Genomic DNA, 25547 nt, shown 5'->3' with positions numbered 1-25547 from the left:
AATTCACTTTTTGTGCTGAATTAATACAAAGTATTATGTTTGGCGCAAATCCAGTACAACACATTACTGAGAATCCGAGAGGAAAACGTGGTTCAGTCTGCTTTCCACCAGACACTGGGAGATTAATTCACCTTTTAGCAGGGCCAAATCTACACCGGAGTTGCTTACCAAGAAGTCAGTGAATGTTCCTGAGTGGCCAAGTTACAGTATAATTGTCACGCCCTGACCTTAGAGAGCCTTTTTATGTCTCTAGTTGGTTTGGTCAGGGTGTGATTTGGGTGGGCATTCTATTCTATGTGTTGTATTTCTTTGTGTTTGGCCGAGTGTTGTTCCCAATCAGAGGCAGCTGTCTATCGTTGTCTCTGATTGGGAATCATACTTAGGTAGCCTTTTTCCTCACCTATGTTGTGGGATCTTGTCCTTGTATTGTTGCTGTTGAGCCCTACAAGGCTGCACGTGGCGGTGGTTCTCTTTTTCTTGTTATTAGTAAAGAATATGATTAACCTACCCCACGCTGCATCTTGGTCTAATTCCACCAACGCCGATCGTTACAATGATAGAACAATAGGCAAATATTGTACAATCCAGGTGTGGAAAGGTCTCACTTACCCAGAAAGACTCACAGCCGCAATTGCTGCCAAAGGTGATTCTAACATGTGTTGACTCAGACTTATGTAAATGAGATATTTCTGTATTTCATTTTCAATAAATTTGCGTGGATCTGTTTCTACATCTGGATTGCTTGCTGTCTTGGGTTTTAGGCTGGGTTTCTGTTCAGCACTTTTTTTACATCGGCTGATGTATAAGGGGCTTTCATAAATCAATTTGATTGATTGATAGTGAACCACATCCAGTTCCACTCTCTCTCTCTCGCTCTCTAGTGAACCATGGGAAGTTTCCTAAGCAGGAGGACTCGTATGCGTTCGAGGAGGACAGCAGCAGTGGCAGTCTGTCTCCAGAGCAACACCACAGTGATGAGTCACAGGGGTCCGTATGCCTAAGTGCAGCACCAGCCCTCAATAGCCCTAAACAGGTAATAGTCCTTCTCCTCCTCTTACCTCTTTCCTTACCAGACCCAAATAGGCCTATCGTCCTCTCATTTCCCCTCCATCACTGTTTCCCTCTTCTTCTTGCCGCTTCTTCTCTTCATTATCCTCCTCCCTCTTGATAATGTATCATAACATAAAATATCCTCCATGAGTGCACACACTATGAACAAAAGGTGCACCAAAGCCTCCCCTATTCCTTTACAAACATACCCAAGTTAGTTATATGGTATATGTTAGTTATAGTGGTATATATGGTATACATTTTGAGCTTAACAAACATGAACCCTCTACCTGGATATACAGTCCCAAATGGCACCCTATTCCCTTTATAGTGCACTACTTTTGACCAGGGCTCATTGGGCACTATATGGGGAATAGGGTGCCATTTGAGATGTGTGCGCAGTCATCAGTCAAATGATTTGTTAAGGACATTGAATTGTTGTGATCTTATTGTCTGGATAAGAAACTGTTAAAAATGACAACCATATAGATCCATGCAACACAAAATCATGTAGCCTAATGTGTGATGATGCTACTGCATATTACATATTGTATCTGGTTCAAAAAATAACCACAATAACAAGTTCAAAGTACAAGTAGAATTGTATTAATTTAATTGAAATGTATTCACAGTGCCGATACCATGCCCTCTGCTTAGCTATAAGAATATATGTTGAGGATCAAAAACTTTTTTACATTTATTTAACCTTTATTTTACTACACTGTAAAAAAAGTTTTTGTGTTTAAGTTAAAATAACTTTATTTAATCTATTCAAGTCAATTAAATGTGAAAAATGTGTTGATTTGACAAATCATGCTAAGTTGACTTCAACTCAACAAAAGCTGTAAAAATAAAAATAAATTTGTTCAGTTAGCAAAGAACAATTTGCTCAGTCAACTTTCAAATCAGAACTAATAAGTCAAACTAAAACAAAGATCCTAGTTGTGCTGACGAAAAATGGCAAGTTATAACAACTACAAGTCATTACATTGTCTTAACTTGGGGCGGCAGGGTAGCCTAGTGTTTAAAGCGTTGGACTAGTAACCAAAAGGTTGCAAGTTTGTATCCCTGAGCTAACAAAGTACAAATCTGTTGTTCTGCCCCTGAACAAGGCAGTTAACACACTGTTCCTAGGCCATCATTGAAAAGAAGAATTTGTTCTTAACTGACTTGCCTAGTTAAAGAAAGCTAAAATAAATAAATAAAACTTACAAAATCAATTTGAATCAGCTATTAACTATGTGTTCACTCAACTTTCAAATTAGATCCAATAAGTCAAATGAACTAAATAAAGACACCAGTTGTTTTGACTTTAAATGTCAAGTTGGGATAATTACAATTCTTGACATGAACTTTACTTACAAAATTAAGTTAAATCAGCTAAGACCTGTGTGTTTAACTTTCAAGTCAGAACCAATAAGTCAAATCAACAACACCAACATAACAATTGTGTTTACTAAATATTTCAAGTTATGATAACTACAATGAATTACACTGTCTTAACTTACAAAATCAATTTGAAACCCCTAAGAACAATTTGTTCAGTCAATAAAAAATAAAAAATAAAGTTAAAATAAACTAAAATAAGATCCCAGTTGTGTTGACAAAAAAAGGACATGTTATATTAACTACAAGTCATTACATTGTCTTTGCTGATTCAACTTTTAAAAAATAAATAAATTATGAACTACCGTAATTCCGGACTATAAACCGCTACTTTATTCCCACACTTTGAACCTCGCGGTTTATACAATGACGCGGCTAATTTATGGATTTTTCCCGCTTTCACAAGATTCATGCCGCCAAAAAACTGAGCACCGTTACATAATGTGACGTAAATCGAGCGCGCTCAAACTTCCCATCATTCTGATTACGGTAGTAATTTTGTCACCCTCATCATGGCAAAGACACGGAGAAATGCATATGATGCAGCTTTCAAATTGAAGGCAATAAATCTGGCTGTTGGAAAAGGAAATAGAGCTGCTGCACGGGAGCTTGGCCTTAATGAGTCGATGATAAGACGTTGGAAACAGCAGCGTGAGGAACTGACTCAGTGCAAAAAGACAACAAAAGCTTTCAGAGGGAAGAAAAGCAGATGGCCCAAAGTATTTGCAGCCACTCGACATCAGTGTAAATCGTGCATTTAAGGTGGCGCTCCTTGTTCAGTGGGAGGCTTGGATGACAAGTGGGGAGAAATCCTTCACTAAAACGGGCCGCATGCGAAGAGCAACTTATGGTCAAGTCTGCCAGTGGGGGTCCTGACAGTGTGGAGCATTGTCAAAAAATCCACTATCATCAACGGGTTTCGAAAGGCTGGACTGCAGCGTGTTGAAGCTCAGCGGGGTATTTGCCTCCGGATGAAAGTGAAGAGAGCGACAATGAAAACGATCCAACATCGGATGAAGCAATTCGGAGGCTATTCAACTCCGACACCGAAGGAGATTACTTCAGTGGTTTCAGTGCACAGGAGGAGGAAGATAGTGACCAATGACTTTCTTGGTAGGCTACTGTTTTAATTTTTGTTACAAGCCGTGTTTCGTTAAAGCCTATTTATTTTTGTTACAAGCCGTGTTTCGTTAAAGCCTATTTATTTTTGTTACAAGCCGTGTTTCATTTAAAGGCTGTGTAAAGTTCATTTGTTTCAATGTACCGGTAGGCAAATCTGTACATTAACTAACTTAAAATTAATCTGTGCTTATTTAACTTTTAAGTCAACCAAGAATCAAGAAGTAAAATCAGTGGTCTGTGCAACTGCATCCGGTGCACATGTACTGTTGTGTGGGTTGAACTTCTTAAATTATAGCCCAAATAGTGTACCCATTTTAGTGGAAACCATTTTTTTTGTGTGTGTTTTTGCCTATCCACATTGTGATTGATGAAAAATGCCTTATTTTTAAATCCCAGTTAAAGGGAGCCATGGAAGGCCACAATACAGTTCCTTTTTTCATACGTAAGAATCCCTATTGGGTGCCAACAATTGTTCCAGTTGTCATTTTGTGGATGGTTTGTTTTTAAATCAAATTTGATTGGTGCAACTTTGCTGGAGTGACTTCCCCCATATTCCTTGCAGCCAATAATTTTTTTTTTTTGTCTCCGAGGGCAAAAGTCACATGTAATATCTAATTTTCTAATTTCTGACACCACTGCAGCAAATGTTAAAGAATATGGAGCCACATAGCCACACACTGTGCCAATTGTATAGGTTATGGGTTCATATTGTGTTAGCTGAGAGTTACAGGTTTTTACTGGATGAAGGTCTACACGTGTAAGGCCAAGCTGCTTGCTTAGTAAGTAGGCCTATTGCTTATTCCTGTCAGACTAACAGTTAGTTGCTCTGGATAAGTGTGTTGATTGATAGGGGATATTGATCAAACTTCATTTTCAGTGGTAATTTATAGGCAGCAGCGCATTTCAGGAAGCGGATTGATCAAGACCACGCTTTGGCAACTCTTATACTGCATTCAACATCTTTCCAAGCAGGAGTGAGTAGCTTGGCAAAATGTGTTTAGAAAAATAATGACAACTTTTCAGCACAAGAATAGCAAGGACATTAGCCACTGTGTTACATGCTAGCTAGCTGGTTAGCACCACACACACACCATGTTAAAATGGTAATTTGGTTAAATTAAGAAAGAAAATCTGATGTTTGGCAAATAGTATTTTACTATATCAGTTAAAATCAGATTACTTGTGCAATTCTGCTATGTGTACTGTAGTATAATTGCAGCTAAGCTTGCTGTTATTGTGCTGTTAAATAGCACCTCTCTAGCTAGCAGCACACATGGCGCCAACTGACTAACTAACTAACTTGTCATTTGTTTGATAACCTGCATAACAGTAGCTAGCTACAAAAGCCAACTGTTGCAACTGTAGCTATGCTTATAGTTATAATTACTATTAGATTGGGTGGTAATGCCCTGTTATCAGTTTATTTTACTATTGTGGTTATATTCGGTGACTTGCTCGTCAAAAATCAAAAAGTCAAGCTAGTCAAAAATCAGATATCAAACATCAAACAATAGCATGGTTGTGCTGCCATCCTGTTAGAAGGTGACAGATTATTTTATTACAATGGTTAAGGTGGATTTTCATTGTGTTCCATGGTGTTATTTGCCCCCTAGTGGAGCTTTCTGATACTTAGAAAGACTGTACGCAAATAAGAAGTAGAGAATTAGTTCTGCACGCATAGAAGCAGCTAAAAACAACGCTACGGTTCAGGTCTTTTAGTGTAGTTATTTCTTGTCACTCTTCAGCCTCGGAAAATATTTGTTTGTAAGTTCGATTCAAGCATTTAGCTAGTGATGATAATCTTGTTATTGATAGAGTTGCTTACATATCTATGCTGGTTGGTTGCATTTACTCACACAAATTGCAATGCCTTTCATGTATGCCGTTAGCTGTATTACTCATTACTCATTGATCATGCGTCATGCAAACTAATTGTAAAATATACAATACTGTAGTTTTGTTACTGCTTTCTAGTGTAACATGCTTTGTTATTCTACAGAGATGGATGTACATTATTAGAGTAATGAAAGGAGTTAGCCAATTACCATATAAGTAACAATTAGCTATATGGTTTGGCATCATGCCAGATGCATGGTACCTTAGCACGTGCTTTGTATTTATGCAACTTCAAATGTATAATGTACAGCTATAGTATGTCGGTGTGAATTGAATACTAAAGTATATTCTTTTCTGTATTTTGCAGTTTCACAACAAACTTTTTGAACATATTCATTCAAGAAAAGTCGCGCCTTGAGAGTTTTATTGTAGACTTAGTTTTTAGCTATCTGTCTAGTTTTGCATGGGAAAGCAATTCAAGGGCAGAATAATGGCATTAGTTCACTCTAATAGCTACTATAAATTGGACAGTGCAGTAAGATTTTAAGATTTTAAGCTTTCTGCCAGTATCAGATATGTCTATGTCCTGGAAAATGTTCTTGTTACTTACAACCTCATGCTAATCGCAATAGCCTACATTAGTTAAATCGTTCCATGGAAGGGACACCGATCCCAAAGAAGATTTATAGTTTTTTTTAACAAGTGTTTGAGTTTATTGGCTATTGGCTATTGGCTAATTGGCTATTTTGCTTGATGGCCTTTAGTGCCCAGGCTAATTGTTTTGGTGCACTGGCAGATTAGTCACCCCCTTAAGACATAGTGGCCTTGTCCCTAAAATTAATTTCCTGGTATGTTATGCTCTTCAAACAGGTTGCTCTGGAATTCATGAGACTGGTATCTGTGGACCTCCAGAAGATATTTTATGAAGGCCTGGACAGTCATCTTTCCAAGCTCCTTGAATTCTACCGGGCCAAGAGCGATGGAGGGATGGAGCTAAAACACCTTATGAAAAGTATTGACAAAGACATAGGTTCCATTATATTCACATGAAAGTATTTTGTACATTTATTACCTACGTTTTGCTGTATTGATAATTGCTACTTTTTTAAATACACATCGATATTGGGGGTGAGACCTTAATATTGACAACTACATTAACAATGTTGTAAAACAGTCAATTAGGCTTTTGATGTTAGAGTTCCAATCAAAGGAAGAGAGAGGCTGTGCTCCGAGGATTGCCATACTTCCTGTGAGAAGACCCTACCAATTTTTTTAAAGATGTGAGGCATACAACCCTACAACATAACCTTAAGCTTTCTCCCAGGAGTGAAATTTCCTATGAATCATGATGCACTGTAACGTTCAATGGGGTCAAGTATAATGTCTTTCACCATCTGAAGTGATTGTAGCACACAGGCCAAATCAAATGTGAACCAACTACAGTATATAAGGGCATCTCTTTTAGCAATGTTTTAGATGTTTTACTTTTACTCCCTTGCTAGACATTCAATTGAGAATAGTGATTTAGCATGCTTTTTGTCCAGAAGAAACTAAGTCTTTATCTTGGACAACTTCATCTTGGACTGCAAAGCAAAAATCAGGACCATACATTAAACACAATACTAGGTTTGGGCGATAATACCTAACTACCATGTAAACTACTATTGATAGCTGTTGTCGACGGCTGTGAAATGCGCAGGTTTTTGGATATTTTAATGTATCACACATCCCTGGTGTATGGCAGCACACAATACTGCTGTGCCCTTAGTGATATGTCAAATTACCCCTTAGACAATTAACAGAATTAAAGTGGCACTGTGAGGAATTCCAAATTCTATACCAAAGCTGTAGAAATATTTATTATTGATGGGACAATTAATCCCTACACCATGCAGTGCTGATTTTGCCATTTGAATAGGAATTGCAATCAGTTTTGCTTCAACATTGTTTGTCAGTGGGCTCGCTCCGGTCCGTCTTCAATATAAACTTAGCATTTTAGGCTATACTTTTGTGTAACAAACTAATTGCTTATTGTAGGGAATCATTGTCCTATTTTTAACATTTCTAGAGATATAGTTTTTGCAGCTTTTGTAAGCTGGTCATTTAAAAAGAAAGTAGAGGTAGAATTCTACACAGTGCACCTTTAATATAATGAATGTTGCAGATTGCCAAAACAGCACTGAATGATAGATGATGCTTCACATGGTTTTCCCCCTTAGGATAGCCTAGTGGTTAGAGTGTTGGAATAGTAGCCGGAAGGTTGCAAGTTCAAACCCCTGAGCTGACAAGGTACAAACCTGTCATTTTGCCCCTGAACAGGCAGTTAACCCACTGTTCCTAGGCCGTCATTAAAAATAAGAATTTGTTCTTAACTGATTTGCCTAGTTAAATAAAGGTTACATTTTTAAAAAGTCAGTGTTGGATGAACATAGGCCTTTGCGGCGCTATAGCAGACAATCAATAATTTTTAGCAAATAGGAAAATAACAGACATGTTTTACCTCAACTAAGAACACATTATTTCTAGACCTGGGAGCAATCATGGTTAACTGACGTGCTTGAGGACCATGCTTGTTTACTGGCGCAACGCTCTTGACCACTAGGCTACCTGCCACCCCACTTGCCTGCATCAATATGCAACAGTACATTTGCAGACATTTTCACAGAAAAAAAATTTATTGTAGGATGTTTTGTAGGGCAATGCCTTTATTCTTGGCCTCTTTTTGTTCTGTTTTTCAGAAGACAACTGATTCTGAGGAAGTCACCCATGTAGTGAAAATATACTTGTCGTTGTGGTTGGAGCTGCAGCAGATGACCCAATGCCAGCTGACAATGTGGACGTTGCCCTTGTGATAGAAGAGCAGGTGATCATACATGAGCTTCACAATGTCCCAAATGCCTTTGCCACTTTGATTGGACTTCTTTATTTTCTGAACATGGGTTACCCAAAAATGTTTGAGGTAGTTCAGAAAATATTCTTGAAGATTTTGGTGCAGAAAACTACAGCAGAAGTGCATGGGCTGAAGAACCGTCTTCGTTAATTCAACTAATTGGTGTGTTTTTGTTTTGCTCGCAGTAGTTGAGTTAATTCTGAGGACAATGATGCAGTTATTTGCCTAAATCTTCCAAATCTCAATTTTGGGAAGACTTAAGTTACCCTATTTTTACGTGTGAACTTCAGTCTACAAACTACAACTGTCTTTTGTTAGAGACCATTGAATTTGCTATCATCTCTTCCCATTGACTACAGTGCATTCTGAAAATGTTTACAGCATGTTAGAATTTCTTTTCACACTCAACATCCACTTGTCTTAGAAACCATTGTGAAGGCTGTCTTTGCTCAGTGTTTGAATTTTTAATTACCGTGCCATAAAACCATTTTTTAATGGTGCCATTTACAAATGTGTATGGGTTTATTGGACAGTGGAATAAATACAACTTTGACAAAACATTTTATCTTAATAAAATTAAATAAAAATCTTCCCTGATATTGTTTAAAATACCAATTAGTGACAGCAGAATTTGGCTGCCCGTTTAAATGCACCCAAAGACATTAATCTAAAAATATGCATTGTTAGATTTTTTTTTAATGACAATAAAAATGCATTCTAGGGAACGATACATTGTTGAAAATGTATTTGTTAATACATAGTGTAATAAATGTTCTGAAATACACAAAATGACTATTTTGTCATTACAAGCTAGATATAATTAATTGATTTCAATGTAAGTTGTTGAATCGATCAATGTCCTCTTGATAGTAAAACAGTCATTGTAAATATAAAGTCATTTTAAAATGGAGATAAGCTTTACTAAATCTGAACTTTGATCAACTGTACATACGGGGTTATATTAAGTTTACAATTTGTATTAGTCAGTCATTTTGTTGAGTTAAAACAGTGGTTCTCAACCTGCAGCCTATGGCAATCTTGTCTGTTATGTCATTAATAGTATAGTTATTTATTTGTGTGTGGCCTGCTTGACTTGCTCGTAGCCACAGTCTAGCGCCACCAGCCAAACAGGTTGAGAACTATGTGTTACAATAACTCAATATGACGTAGGCTTGACTCTTTTTTTAAATGTGACATTAAATCAGATAACTCACACTTTAATGTTGTTTCAACTTGTTATTTCCAGTCATCTAGTTGCGTGGCCTTTTTCAAGCTCAGAGCACTTAACATGTCACATTGTCCTTGCATAGACCATTTGGTTATGTAAACTTTAAATGTAGTTTCGATAACTATTACTAGTTACAGTAACTTAATTGAAAGTTTACTCAACAAAAAACAGTTGGTTATACTGACATGATGATGTGGACTTAGGTGTTTTTAATTTGTCAACAAATGTTGCTTTATGTTGCTATGATAACACAACATTTATTGTTGACGTAATAAATGTTTAAATTGACTCGAATTAGAATAGTAAGTTACACTGAAATGAAGCAGTGTACTTAGCTGTCTTATTTGGCAACAATAATGTAGCTTTAGTTATTAGAATTACACATTTATTGTTAACATAAAAGGTTTAAGTTGATTCAAATAATAATATTAAATTAACAATTTACAAACATCAAATTAACAGTCTATTGTTAGTCAAAATAAATGTAATCAAAGCTAGGATACCGTGAAATGTGAAGTACTCTGAGCTTGAAAAAGGCCACTGGAAATAATAAGTTGAAACAAAAAATATTTTTTTTACAGTTAGGTAAGTCAGTTAAGAACAAATGATTATTTACAATGACAGCCTACCCCAGGCCAAACCCTCCACTAACCCAGACGAAGCTGGGCCAATTGTGCGCCTCCATATGGGACTCCCGATCACAGCCGGTTGTGACAAAGCCCGGGATTGAACCACTGCGACCCTCGGTCCCCATTCCTACTTATATGCTATATTTCAAGATATGTATACATACACATTCCTGCACAATGCTTGCTTTGAAGATGTAGTCTCGTTTTAAGGATATCCTTGTCTGGAACTGGGACAGACTCGATTCAAAGGAGTGCACTACTGTGTTGAAGCACCATTCAACCCTATTCCGCTTCACCAGATTTACAATTACATGTAATGAACACTAGGGGGCAATGGAACTGTATTGTAATGTATGGCCCAGTCCAGGAACCACCAAGACCCTAGTTCGCTAGCCCCTTGCCCTGACAACCTAGGCACTTTTAACAGCAGACTTAGCCTATCAGAGGGCAAGGTAGAGCTGCAACCATATTGTACATGGTATCTTATTTCTAAACTGTCCTAAATTAAGGAGAAAATACTGTAGCTGGTGTACTTGTTCATTGTCAATTCAACATTATGTGTGTGTGCTTAATCTCCCTTTCCCATTCGCTTTGTCTCTCTCTGTCTATGTCTGACTTTCTGTTTGCCTGTCAGTCCACATTTACAGTACCAGTCAAAAGTTTGGACACACCTACTCCTTCAAGGGTTTTTCTTATTTTTTTACTATTTTCTACATTGTAGAATAATAGTGAAGAAATCAAAACTATGAAATAACATCTATGGAATCAAGCAGTATGCTGTGGTAGACATGTTGGTTAAGTGTACCTTGAATTAAGTATCACCAGCAAAGTACCCGCACAGCATCACACCTCCTCTTCCATGCTTTATGGTGGGAACCACACATGAGATCATCCATTCACCTACTCTGCGTTTCACAAAGACATGGCGGTTGGAACCAAAAATGACAAATTTGGACTCATCAGACCAAAGGACAGATTTCTACCCGTCTAATGTCCATTGCTCGTGTTTCTTGAACCAAGCAAGTCTCTTCTTATTGGTGTCCTTTAGTAGTGGTTTCTTTGCAGCAATTTGACCATGAAGGCCTGATTCACAAAGTCTCCTCTGAACAGTTGATGTTGAGATGTATCTGTTACTTGAACTCTGTGAAGCATTTATTTGGGCTGCATTTTCTTAGGCTGGTAACTGTAATGAACTGTAGCAAAGGTAACTCTGGGTCTTCCTTTCCTGTGGCGGTCCTCATGATAGCCAGATTCATCATAGTGCTTGATGGTTTTTGCGACTCCGCTTTAAGAAACTTTCAAAGTTCTTGAAGTGTTCCACATTGACTGACCTTCATGTCTTAAAGTAATGATGGACTGTCATTTTACTTTGCTTATTTGAGCTGTTCTTGCCACAATATGGACTTGGTCTTTCACCAAATAGGGTTATCTTCTGTAGCCCCCACTACCTTGTCACAACACAACTGATTGGCTTAAAAGCATTAAGCAGGAAAGAAATTCCACAAAATAACTTTTAACAAGGCACACCTGTTAATTGAAGTGCATTCCAGGTGACTACCTCATGAAGCTGGTTGAGAGAATGCCAAAGCAAATGAGAATACCAAGGCAACTGGTGGCTACTTTGAAAAATCTCATATTAAATATATTTTTATTTGTTTAACACTTTTTTGGTTACTACATGATTCCATTCACATTTTTGATGTCTTCACTATTATTCTACAATGCAGAAAATAGTAAAATGAAGAAAAACCCTTGAATGAGTAGGTGTGTCCAAACTTTTGACTGGTAATGACTCTCTCTCTCTCTCTCTCTCTCTCTCTCTCTCTCTCTCTCTCTCTCTCTCTTTGGTGCTCATATCAAAATCCTCCCTCCATCCTCCTCCTTCCTCCAGCCTCTCTCTCTTCCCCCCTCTCTCTCTCTCTCTCTCTCTCTCTCTCTCTCTCTTTGGTGCTCATATCAAAATCCTCCCTCCATCCTCCTCCTTCCTCCAGCCTCTCTCTCTCTTCCCCCCTCTCAGGGCTTGGTCCCATGTGTGATGTTGGCCCAGTCAGGGAAAGTGCTGAGCTGGAACATTGCGTCTCCCCAGGTGTTGATGCCCATGTTGATGGTCATGATCCCGATCATGTTCAGCATGAAGCCTGCCTTCACCTGGACAACACAACAACACAAATTCAGGGTATACAGTAAACAAGGTTGTATCTGAATGTGTAATAACAAAATATATGCCTTTTAGCTGACACTTTACTCCAAAGCGATTTACAGTAGTCTGTGCATACATTTCAGTGTATGTGACCCCAGTGGGAATTGAACCTACTATTTTGGTGTTGCAACACTATGTTACCATCTGAGCAGCACAAGACTACTACTGTGGTTGTGTGTCTGTGTCTATCCATTCGTGTGTGTGCACTTATTCACCTGTGTGTGTGCATGTGTTGGGTCTCACCATGTCCATGACTTTGAGATTTCCATAGGAGAAGACGATGGCATTGGGAGGTGTTGCCACAGGCAACATGAATGCCAACGAGGCACAGATGGTGCAGGGCAGCATCACGTACAGAGGATGCAGCCTAATAGCTGTGGCCTGTTGGGAAGTAGAAAGGAACACACCAAGTCAGTCAACACACTTGGACATATGTATGAGAGAGACAGACAGAGAGAGGGAGTGTGTGTGTGTATGCAAATGTGCACGCATGCATACGTGCGTTATTGCGTGTGTGCGTTCGTTCGTGCATGAGTGTGCATGTGTCTGTTTGTGTGTGTGGTTACCATAGAGGCCAGTATGGGCAGGAACAGTGTGGTAGTAGCTGTGTTGCTGGAGCACTCAGTGAAGGTCCCCACCAACAGACAGAGTAGCAGAGAGATACCGAAGGGAGGAATGGACTGTAGAGGAGCTAGACTCTCACCCAGCCATTGAGACAGACCAGATGCCTAGAGAAACAGATGGGGTGGGCGAGATGAGGGGGGTGAGTGGAGGTGAGAGCGAGAGAGACAAGATACAGGGCATTATGAACTAGATGCCTGCACACAAACCTCGCTACCGCTGGCCAAAGCAAAACCTCCTCCCAGCAATAGGATGATATTCCAGGGCATGCGTTCGTGGACCACATGCCAGTTCAACAGAGCAGCTGGGGCCTTTTGCTTCTTCTTACCTGGAGAGTGGGAGGGGAGTAAGAGAAGGAATAAGTGAAATGAACATTAACAATGCACATTAAAGGCCTATCTCTTCATTAGAGAGTGAAACTGAACTTTGTCTCATTGAGTCTTCTTAACTGAACAGAATCTGCAGACAAAGATACAGTTGAAGTCGTTTACATACACCTTAGCCAAATACATTTACATTTAAACTCAGTTTTTCACAATTCCTGACATTTAATCCGAGTAAAAATTCCATGTCTTACGTCAGTTAGGATTACCACTTTTTTTTAAGGATGTGAAAAGTCAGAAAAATAGTGTAGATTGATTTATTTCAGCTTTTATTTATTTGATCACATTCCCAGTGGGGCAGAGGTTTACCAACACTCAATTAGTATTTGGTAGCATTGCCTTTAAATTGTTTAACTTGGCTCAAACGTTTCGGGTAGCCTTCCACAAGCCTCCCACAATAAATTGGGTGAATTTTGGCCCATTCCTCCTGACAGAGCTGGTGTAACTGAGTCAGGTTTGTAGGCCTCCTTGCTCGCACACGCTTTTTAAGTTCTGCCCACATACAGTGCCTTGCGAAAGTATTCGGCCCCCTTGAACTTTGCGACCTTTTGCCACATTTCAGGCTTCAAACATAAAGATATAAAACTGTATTTTTTTTGTGAAGAATCAACAACAAGTGGGACACAATCATGAAGTGGAGCGACATTTATTGGATATTTAAAACTTTTTTAACAAACCAAAAACTGAAAAATCCCAAGGAGCACTGTGCAAGCGATAATATTGAAATGGAAGGAGTATCAGACCACTGCAAATCTACCAAGACCTGGCCGTCCCTCTAAACTTTCAGCTCATACAAGGACAAGACTGATCAGAGATGCAGCCAAGAGGCCCATGATCACTCTGGATGAACTGCAGAGATCTACAGCTGAGGTGGGAGACTGTCCATAGGACAACAATCAGTCGTATATTGCACAAATCTGGCCTTTATGGAAGAGTGGCAAGAAGAAATCCATTTCTTAAAGATATCCATAAAAAGTGTTGTTTAAAGTTTGCCACAAGCCACCTGGGAGACACATCAAACATGTGGAAGAAGGTGCTCTGGTCAGATGAAACCAAAATTGAACTTTTTGGCAACAATGCAAAATGTTATGTTTGGCGTAAAAGCAACACAGCTCATCAACCTGAACACACCATCCCCACTGTCAAACATGGTGGTGGCAGCATCATGGTTTGGGCCTGCCTTTCTTCAGCAGGGACAGGGAAGATGGTTAAAATTGATGGGAAGATGGATGGAGCCAAATACAGGACCATTCTGGAAGAAAACCTGATGGAGTCTGCAAAAGACCTGAGACTGGGACGGAGATTTGTCTTCCAACAAGACAATGATCCAAAACATAAAGCAAAATCTACGATGGAATGGTTCAAAAATAAACATATCCAGGTGTTAGAATGGCCAAGTCAAAGTCCAGACCTGAATCCAATCGAGAATCTGTGGAAAGAACTGAAAACTGCTGTTCACAAATGAACCAGACTTGTGGGGGTTCATCCAGGTCTTGGCTCATAATTGCCCATGATGTCAAGCAAAGAGGCACTGAGTTTGAAGGTAGGCCTTGGAATACATCCACAGGTTCACCTCCAATTGACTGAAATTAGCCTCGGAAGCTTCTAAAGCCATGACATCATTTTCTGGAATTTCCCAATGGCAGTCAACTTAGTGTATGTAAACTGCTGACCCACTGGAATTGTTTTCAGTGAATTATAATTTAAATAATCTGTCTGTAAACAATTGTTGGAAAAACTACTTGTGTCATGCACAAAGTAGATGTCCTAACCAACTTGCCAAAACTATAGTTTGTTAACAAGAAATTTGTGTGGTTGAAAAACGAGTTTAAATGACTCCAACCTAAGTGTATGTAATATTCAGACTTCAACTGTATTTGTTATTGTGTCTCTTTCATTGAACCCCCCCCCCCCCCCCCCCTCACCTTCCTCCCCAGCCTCTCCCTCCTCTTCCTCAGCACTCCCACAGCAGAACGGTCGTGAGGGGATAATGAAGAAGAGCGTGGACATGAAGATGGCAACAGTCCCGTCTGTCACAAACCTGAAGGATACACACAGCGAAAGAGTTTAGAATTCAGTTAGAAGAACAGACATTCACATTTTATTGGTGTGTGTTTGTGTGTGTGTGCATGCATCTGACTGTGTGCCTGCCTGTGCCAGCCTGTGTGCATGAATGTATCTGTATGTGTGCTACTCACGCTCCATCCTTGTTAAACAGTACAGTGGCCCAGCCTGGCATGAAGCCTGGTTCTCTAGTGAACCACATCACCACCAGCAGGACAAAGATGGTCAGCACAGCCCCCTCGGCGAAGGTCATGCTCCCCAGCTTCCTGTACTCCTCCTTCATCACTGCGAACGCCTCCTTGTCTCCCTCGTTCTTCTTCCCGCAGCCAAATGACTTCTTCATGCTGTCAGCGACACACACGGACAAGGAGTGAGACCTCAAAGAATCAACTAATATCAAACTTAATTGAATTAGGAGCTATTAGTTAGAAGTAATGTAGCATGTTCAGCGGCTTCTGTTAAAGTGATGTTTCACTTCTCTTTCGATGTATATGTCCATTAATTTGTTATTTAAAAAAAGTAGAGAATTGCCTCACTACACAGAAATACCAGTGTTTCTGCATCTCGCCGGAAGGGAAGGGCCATCTACATTTCCTGGTTGTAAGCAAACCATAATATGTGGAATTCATGGCGATTTCGGGATGTAGTACCGCACCTGTCGAAGTTGATCCAGTTGAGAATTGGTGTCAACAGATAGCTAACGTTAATTACGGGACCAGCCACTCATTCATAGAACATCAGAGGGTGTCTCAGGGGAGTCGGGATATGCAAACAAACACATTTCCATTTACACCTCACACTTGTGTTTACACACCTCACACTTACAGGACAAATATAAGCACTCACTATTTGACCTTTTGAGATTGCGAAGAACTTTTTATTTTTGTGTCAACAACAACTGTAAAGTTTAGTCATGTTGTGGTGCTCAATACCTGGATGTGCAAACTTCAAGCAAGTGCAGGCTGCTGGGGTAACATTTCATTGGTTACCTGACGGAAATATTCCTTTGAGCCGATAGTGGCTGGCGGCAGTGCTTAATTTAAGCTAAAGCCTGCCGGAACAGGATCCGGCACTTCTCCGTTTTGGATTGTTTCGTTCCGGGAACCCATTTGGCCGGCAGGTACCTCTCATGGCATGAAAAATAATTGTCAAAAATGTGAATAAACGCGGTGAAAGTTCATTCGAGTTGCCTCTGTTAATTGTCCTCATTATTAGGACTATGATTTACTCCTCATATTGTAGCATACAATATGTGTCTCCACACATCTAGGCTATTGATGGATTCAAGACAACGTTGTTTTCATTGATTTCAGATAATCAGTTTGTCAGTGTCAAAGTAGCCTGACTTTTTGATCATTTGTGCTTTCAAGACAACTGGGAACTCTGGAAAAAAATGAGGTCGAATCATGACGTCAGTGATCTTCAGGTCGGAACTTTGGGCATTTAGAAAGAGGCCAGGGTTCCCCACTTGAAATTCTGGAAAACATATTTTCCCAGTCGGAGATAGTTTTTTCCCAATTTCCCAGTTGTTGAACGCACTGAAGTTGGAAGTCGAAGATTTCCCAGCTCTGAGTTCCCAGTTTTGAACGTGACATTAAAAAGATTATGCCTATGTCTCCAATCATGTAAAATGACATAGAATTGCATAAAATACATCTATAAAAGGCAACAAAAAAATCCCATGTGTGCAACTTCTGTAAGTGCCTCTACTCTACTGCTCTATACCACTTCGCAAATGTGATGATATGCATGCAATGCTTTACTATCAAGGTAAAAAATAATTCTCATGTTTTCCGGTCCCCAGGTCACCCCCCCTCTCACGCTCACTTTTTGTTCCATCACCTCCCGATTTACAAATTAAGCACTGGCTGGCGGCAGTGGAGAAATATCCAAGTGTGTATGTTGGTTGCCAGCACTTTCAGCCAGAGGATTTCGAAACAGACCTGAAGTCTTAACTGATGGGGTTGCCAGGTCGTAGAACATTGAAATGTGAAGCTATTCCATCGATTTGCACCTTCACTTCAAAGAGGAAGCATGCCGATCAGCCAACATCAGCGCAGCAGAAAATAAGTCAAGCAGCAGTGATGTAGTTAACTAGCTAGCCAGTGGCGACCCGTCATTCAGAGCAGATGTTCACCTGTTTTGAGCCCCACCTGTAAAACATTCGTTTTTTGCAGTAATTTGTGTCATATCAATTTGCAAGCAATGTAAAAACAAATGTATTGAGTGAATAAAGCCACATGGTCTTTTTCTTGCATTCTTGAGTAAGGCAGCTCCAAAATGCAGGTGTTTCAGCCTAGACCAGTGCTTTCTATGGTGGAGGGGCAGCCAGTGGAAAATACAGAGCGTAGGTGTTGGTAATCTTCTCTAGTTGCGCTGTGATAGGCTCAGTGTTCTGTCATTCATGGGGACACTACGTCACTGCGTAATCTACAGGGAGAGCTAGGCAGTTGAAGCCCCCTTGGGTGCTGCCATAGATTTACATTAGAAGTGCTCATCCAAGAAGGCTCAAGGTCATAGGCCACAGATAAAATGACTTTAAATCACGTTACATGTGCTGTAGTTTTGATTGGACTGATCGTGTCAACATCATACTTTCAAAATCTTAACTAGACAAGCAGTCATCATCATAAATCACCTCAACAATCTACTCGCAAATCCTTTCTAATCCTTATCATATGAAGAGAAATTATAGATAAAAGGCATTGGTGCTCATCGGCCATTGGACCGAAAATTACAAATTCAACAATGAGTGGTTTGGAAGGAATAAGTGGCTAACTGCAAGAGTTGCAAAGCACTCACTATGTTGCTTACCCTGCCTGCTATACGTTTGAATACATTGGCCATGCTGTGACTCCAGCATGACTTCTGCCAATTTCAAAACAACTGGAAATTCAGAACTGGGAAATCTCATACTTCAGTAAGTTCAAGACAACTGGGAACTCTGGGAAAAAAATGAGCTCCGACTGGTGAAAATACATCTTAAATGGTCATCCAAGTCAGAATTCCAAGTCGAGAAAGTCTCTTTCTAGAGCTCTGACCTGAAGATCACTGAAGTCATGTTTCGACCATGTCATGATTCGAGTTCCCAGTTGTCTTGAAAGCATCATAAATCCAGAGAATGTCAGACTTTTATGACAAAGTTTGATGATAAAGGCGCAGCGGTCCTTCCTACCTTCCTGTTCAAGAGGGCACAGCACAACGAAGGTAGTCAAAAAATGTATTGTATGCTGCTGCATCAATTATGTAATATGCCAGGGAGATATGTATACTGTAGATAAGAAAGTAATACTAAGTGTATGTTGTGTAGTAAGCTGTTACTATACCATGTGCTTCACCCTAATAATTTTGTCCCTTTTTCCTCTTCAGCACTTGGTGGTGCACATGTAGCCTATAGCCTGTTTTAGAGAAATGTCATCATCAAACATTGTAAGAGCTTTCTTTGTCTGCTTATATGCCCCCTTTATTTATCCTATGTTTCTGACTTGGTGTACATGGAGAACACTGTAAAAATGGCCCATGTTCTGAATTCTGTCTCTGTACATTTCAAAAGTGCTGAACAAATAGTTATATTGACTAAGTCCATATTGGCTTGGTCATTAATGTCTTAATCAAAATTACGGATAGCCTCTTGTCTACTAATCATTCGCCTTTGCCATAGTTTGTACATCTCAACAGTCTCTTCCCGTTCAATTATTTGTTTCAACAAACAGTTCAGTAATAGACCCATGTAATTCAGTTGACATTGCGAGGGTTGTTTTGTTTGCGCAATGTGCTGTCTGTGAGTCTGTGTATTGTCTATAAAATAGATCTTCATGATTTGTATTTTAGTGTGGGTGACTGACGGGTGTCTGTTGGGGGTAGGTATTGTGAGGGAAGGTCAGTGTGCATGATCTATTGATACGAGGGAGATGGATGCTTATAGTACAGTGCCTTCAGAATTTATTTTCACCCCTTTACTTTTTCCACATTTTGTTGTCTTACGCCCTGAATTTAAAATAGTTTAAATGGAGATTGTGTGTCACTGATTTACACAAAATACCCCATAATGTCAGTGGAATTGTGTTTTAAGAAATGTTTAACAAATTAATAAAAAAATTAAAAGCTGTCTTGAGTCAACCGGTTTGTAATGGCCAACCTGCATGAATGTTGCATGTGTTTTAATAATAGTGTTTAACATGATTTTTACATAACTACCCCCCAGCTCTGTACCCCACACATATAATTATCTGTAAGGTCCCACATTAGAGCAGTGAATTTCAAGCACAGATTCAACCACAAAGAATAGGGAGGCATTCCAATGGTTCTCAAAGAAGGGCACCAATTGGTAGATTGATAAAATAAAAAAAATCAGAAATTGAATATCCCTTTGCGCATGGTGCAGTTATTAATTATACTTTGGATGCTGTCTCAATACACCCGGTCACTACAAAGATACAAGCGGCTTTCCTAACTCAGTTGCCGGAGAGGAAGGAATCCATTCAATTGATTTTAACTTAAAAAAAATAAACATGGAGGTCTTCGCCTTAGCAATCTCACTGCAAAGACCTCCTCCGTTCCTGTCATTATTGTAAGAGATTGTGATATCTCACAACTCAAAATAGAGCTAGTCACTTCCAAGGCAGTCAGTCAGTTAACTAATAACTGATCATAACATTGATGTGATTGGCCTGACTGAAAAATGGTTCAGTGGGGTTCAGTGGGGTTTGTCCAGCATGTCTAAGGACCTACACATTGCCACAGTCATACCCTGGATCTAGGTTTGTCTCGTGGAATACAATTTGTGGATCTAAATGTTTTTCCTGATAATTCCTGGACTATCGGACCTCCATTTTATTACAATTGAAATCTCAAAAAAAATCTGCTAAAACCCCAACAAACTGTTATTAAAATCTGCGAATAAATTATCGGACAACCCAAAGACTCCCTCCACCTACCCAATGACACCGGAGTACAACAATCAGCTAACCACCTACATTTAGGCTTGCATAATACCCTAGATGCAGTCACACTTCAAAAACATTTTTCAAAATAAATGAGCTCTCTGAAATACAGAAAATACCCGACCCTTGAGGCAAGCTTCCAGAAAATTGGAACGGAAATTACGCTCCACTAAACGAAGTCTTCCGACTAGCTTGGAAAGACAGTAAAGTGCAAGATTGAAGAGCCCTCACTGCTGCTCAATCAGTCTACTTATCCAACCTGAGTAAGGAGAATAAAACAATCCAAAACATATTGTTGATACTGTTGCAAAGCTAAATAAGTGAGGATGGCCTTCACTTCAGCAATGATGAATTCATGAACTTCTTAGATTAAAAGATTATGATTATTAGAAAGCAAATTACGGACTCCTATTTAAATCAAGTCAGGTAAGGCAGGTCCTCACCAGACACCAACGGCAACAATGTCGCCTATGGGCACAAATCCACCATCGCTGGACCAGACAGGACTGGCAAAAAGTGCTCTTCACTTCTTCGTTACACCGAGGCTTGTACTCTGGAGCGGGATCGATTTTGAGGTGGAGGATCCGTCACAGCATCATCAGACTGAGCTTGTTGTCATTGCAGGCAATCTCACCTCTATGCGTTACAGGGAAGACATCCTCCTCCCTCATGTGCTGCCCATCCTGCAGGCTCATCCTGACATGACCCTCCAGCATTCCGCCAGCCATACAGCTCGTTCTGTGCGTGATTTCCTGCAAGACATGAATGTCAGTGTTCCGCCATGGCCAGCGAAGAGCCCGGATCTCAATCCCATTGAGCACGTCTGGGACCTGTGAGGGTGAGGGCTACGGCCATTCCCTCCAGAAATGTTCTGGAACTTGCAAGAGCCTTGGTGGAAGAGTTGGGTAACATCTCACAGTAAGAACTGGCTTATCGGGTGCAGTCCATGAGGAGGGGATGCACTCTAGGACTTTATGCAGCTGGTGGCCACACCAGATACTGACTGTTACTTTTGATTTTGATCCCCCCTTTTGTTCAGAGACACATTATTTCATTTATGTTAGCCACATGTCTGTGGAACTGGTTCAGTTCATGTTTCAGTTGTTGAATCTTGTTATGCTCATTCAAATATTTACACGTTCAATTTGCTGAAAATAAACGCAGTTGACAGTGAGAGGACATTTATTTTTTTGCTGAGTTTATATCGGCCTATATTGAATCTTCCTTTCCTGTCAATTTTTTTGGAAAAAGTTGTTTAGCAGCTACTCACTGCCTTCCTGAGGACAAATAATGAATATGAAACACTCAAGGCTGGTTTTAGACCCCATCATAGAGACTGCACAGTCCCCTCTATACAGGTTTCCTGTTAAGGGTAAGGCTGATTTCAAGGTTTTACTGCTAACCTACACAGCAATAAATGAACTGGCTCCTACCTATCTCTCCAATTTGGCCCTGCCTTACATATTTACATGTACTCTCTATGTCACACTAAAGACTCATCTCTTCAGTAGGTCCTGTGATTGAGTGTAGTCTGGCCCAGTGGTGCGAAGGTGAACGGCAAGGCACTGGAGTGACAAACCGTCCTTGCTGTCTCTGCCTGGCAGGCTCCCCTCTCTTCATTGGGATTCTCTGCCTCTGACGCTATTATGGGGGCTGAGCCACTGGTTTACTAGTGCTTTTCTATTCCATCCCTAGGAAGGGCGATGGACTAGAGTGGGTTGAGTCATTGACGTGATCTTCCTGTCCGGTTTTGTGCCCCCTTGGGCTCACACGGTGGAGGAGATATTCATGGGCTACACTCAGCCTTGTCTCCTTGTAGTAAGTTAGTGGTCTATTGATTTCGCTTTAGTGTTGAAGAACAATCTGGCCTTAATGGCCATGTACTCTTATAATCTCCACCCGGCACAGCCAGAAGAGAACTGGCCACCCCTCAGAGCCTTCTTCCTCTCTAGATTTCTTCCTAGGTTCCTTTCTTTTCTAGAGGGGTTTTCCAAGCCACCATGCTTCTACATCTGCATTGCTTTCTGTTTGGGGTTTTAGGCTGTGTTTCTGTATAAGCGCTTTGTGACATTTGCTTATGTAAAAAGGTCTTTATAACTACATTTGATTTGATTTGACATTGAATGTTCCTGAGTGGTCTAGTTACCGTTTTGACTTAAATTGGCTTGAAGATCAATGGCAAAACTTGACCATTGCTGTCTAGCAATGATCAACAACCAACTTGACAGAGCTTGAAGAATTTGTAAAATAATAATGGGCAAATATTTTACAATCCAGGTGTGCAAAGCTCTTAGAGACTTACCCAGAAAGATTCACCGCTGTAATCGCTGACAAAGTGTCACGCCCTGACCTTAGACTCTCTAGGGTAGGGGGCAGCATTCGGAATTTTGGATGAAAAGCATGCCAGAATTAAACGGCCTGCTACTCGGGCCCAGAAGATATGATATGCATATAACTGGTAGATTTGGATAGAAAACACCATCACTAGTTTCCAAAACTGTTATAATAGTGTCTGTGAGTATAACAGAACTGATTTGTCAGGCAAAAACCTGAGAAAAATCTATTCAGGAAGTACTTTTTTTTTGGTTTTGTAGTTTTCTATTCAATGCCATTACATACCTTAAGGGAACATTTTGACATTTGCCAGATGGTTAGTGAGAAAGTCCACAATGCAAATGTACAGTCCCTTACTAGACGTCCGAGAACGTTTCTAAAATTCGCGGACAGCGTCAGGCCGTGCGGCAGGGCCGGATCTTCCAGGAAGTCATTAAACGAACTCTCTCGGACATTCGGTTTCCGTTTTATAAAATAATCAAATTTTGGTCGTTTTTCATCTGTCCCGGTAAATCCCACAAGAGGGTGAATGGAATCATATTGCAAATGTACAAAACATCACCAATCACGACGTGGCCTTATCTCCTAAACGGAAAATATTTCGAAGCCAAAACTTGGTGAGCATAGGTTTGGCATGATGGGTAGTTGGCTCCGAACAAGAGGGCGTCTAGGCCTCAACGTTTTTTGAGTTATGGCCATTTTTCAGGGATAAAAGGTCCAACATGAAAATAGAGCAATAATTTTTCCGCTTCACGTCAAAGTAAAGGAACCTACGGTGTCAATAAAAAAAGAACCAGCCATTTATCTATAGTCATTTAAGAGAAATCGTACAATGTAAAATTGGTGATGTTCAAAAATAGATATATATTTTTTTAAACAGTTACAGATCCAGTTGCAGCGTGTTCATTCAAATCTTTTTAAAGTGTGCTTCGGAGCTCTGCGAGATTTCTGTTATTTTCTGTGATTTTCTGAAATAATAAACACTCACTAAACCCTTCGCAAATAAGTCAGTTCTTAACGTAAAGACTTAAAACTCAATATTCTATAATTGCCTACCCCAAGGAGGATATGTGTTCACTTTCAGCTTCCTGTGTAAACTGGAAGTGCCTTAAAATTGTGTCATAGGTGTTCTTTCGAAGGGTTTCAAAACTTCATATGTGTGATTAGGCAACCCTCATGAACTGTATGTCAGTCATTTCTCCCAACAGATATCAAAGGGCGGCAGGGTAGTCTAGTGGTTAAAGCGTTGGACTAGTAACCGTAAGGTTGCAAGTGCAAACCACCAAGCTGACAAGGTACAAAGCTGTCATTCTGCCCCTGAACATGCAGTTAACCCACTGTTCCTAGGCCTTCATTAAAAATAAGATTATTTTCTTAACTGACTTGCCTAGTAAAATAAAGGTACAAAAAACAAAAATAACTCTTTCACACACACACACACACACATTAAGGATGGAGTGACAAAGTGCAGTGCTTAAAGACACACAGAGCCTGCAATGGCATTTCCATATTCTCAAGGCTGTGCCGAGTTCAACGAGATGCCCCGCTTGACCGTAGCACGCTCTGAGTGCAGCGACCGTGAAAAAAGTAGGCCCAAAATGAAGCCTGGCCATAAATGTAATTTGCTTTTGGGTGACAGTGAGAGAAGGGTTAGGGTGAGAAGCACAATTCGACCTCAGGTACATTCCTGAGGTCCTCCCGATCTGTGCAAACCTAACCTTGATCGTGGCATTAACCCTTAACAGTTAATCAGGGTTTTTTGATCTCACACATTACAATGACATCTCTCCCCATAGGAATACATTGCCTGCTCCTCTAAAGTCAACCTGAAGCCTATGTGGGTTATGAATGCCTTATGAACCTGTCTTCAATGACAATCCATCAAGCCACTATGAGGTCTACCTGTGTTGATTCTAAGCTTCCTGGAGCAACCGGAAGTGGTTAAAATCACCCTAAAAAAATGTTTCCATACCCAAGCAGCAGTTTGTGATAAATAGTGCATTCAACCCTGTGTAAATTGGTCAGTTCTTAACGTAAACACCCCAATCAGGATATGTGTTTACTTATAGCTTCCTGTGCCAATCGGAAGTGCCTTAAATGGTGTCATAGGGGCTGATTCAAAGGGTTAAAAAAGTCAGATATTTTCAAAACATCATATGTGTGATTAGGCAACCCCCATGAACTGTAAAGCAGTCATGTCTCCCATAAAATTTCCAAGAAAAAAATCACACACACAGCTAGGAAAGAAGGACACAGTGTGGTGCGTAGAGACAGATAGTTACCTTTGTTCGAGCTATAAAATAACCATCAGACTTAGAGTTCTGAAACTTTAGAAACATGTTCTAGACCTCAGGTTGATAGTGCGTGGTGAGTTACTTGGCTCTAGAAGGTTCTTGGACTGAGAAAAATCCTCGTACATTTGCAATGACTTCAATTCATTTTGACCATTACGAAAATGACGACATTTACAAAAGTCTCAGAGACGCAAGACTAGGTGCATTGAAACCGGCTCGGCCCATAGAGACGGACCCCAACGTTTCTGTCCGATAGCTCATTCAAGGACCCCGTAGCAAGGCATGGACAAAAGTGGATTTTCAGCACCAATTAAGGTCTTGCTCGGGCACCGAAGGACCTATTGAGCCGAAACTCGGGATTCGGGGTCGCCTCATATAGGCCTACACATAATGTCAGAACTGGACCCGCAGCTAGAACGTAACTATGTGTTTTACGTTTTTATTATGTTTTAAACTGAAGCCGCTGTGAATTATGGGCCTGCTCTGATATATGTAATAGTTGGCTTCTAAATGAGTTGGAAAAAGTGGGTTTGGTGTCAGATGGTATCAGTTTGGTGTCAGAATGAC

The 25547-nt window shown here is 40.2% G+C and overlaps 1 protein-coding gene across 2 annotated transcripts in view; it reads right to left on the bottom strand.

Annotated features, from left to right (window-relative positions):
* Positions 1–12115: 12115 nt before the first annotated feature.
* Positions 12116–25547, bottom strand: part of slc13a2 (solute carrier family 13 member 2) — a 69814-nt gene continuing 56382 nt past the window's right edge. Inside the window, exons 7-12 of one of the 2 annotated variants that reach the window (XM_036944399.1) lie at positions 15544–15753; positions 15271–15386; positions 13172–13290; positions 12908–13069; positions 12585–12722; positions 12116–12289 (exon numbers count right to left, since the gene is read on the bottom strand). In XM_036944399.1, the coding sequence (XP_036800294.1) occupies positions 12155–12289; positions 12585–12722; positions 12908–13069; positions 13172–13290; positions 15271–15386; positions 15544–15753 (880 nt within the window). In that variant the 3' untranslated portion in view covers positions 12116–12154. The remainder of the gene's footprint in view (positions 12290–12584; positions 12723–12907; positions 13070–13171; positions 13291–15270; positions 15387–15543; positions 15754–25547) is intronic. The other variant, XM_036944400.1, reaches the window with a different exon arrangement.

This window comes from Oncorhynchus mykiss, chromosome 15 (assembly GCF_013265735.2).
Source record: "Oncorhynchus mykiss isolate Arlee chromosome 15, USDA_OmykA_1.1, whole genome shotgun sequence".
In the NCBI taxonomy this organism is placed as follows: Eukaryota; Metazoa; Chordata; class Actinopteri; order Salmoniformes; family Salmonidae; genus Oncorhynchus; species Oncorhynchus mykiss.
Note: the sequence above shows the minus strand (reverse complement) of the source record. Positions and strands in the feature narration are given on the sequence as shown.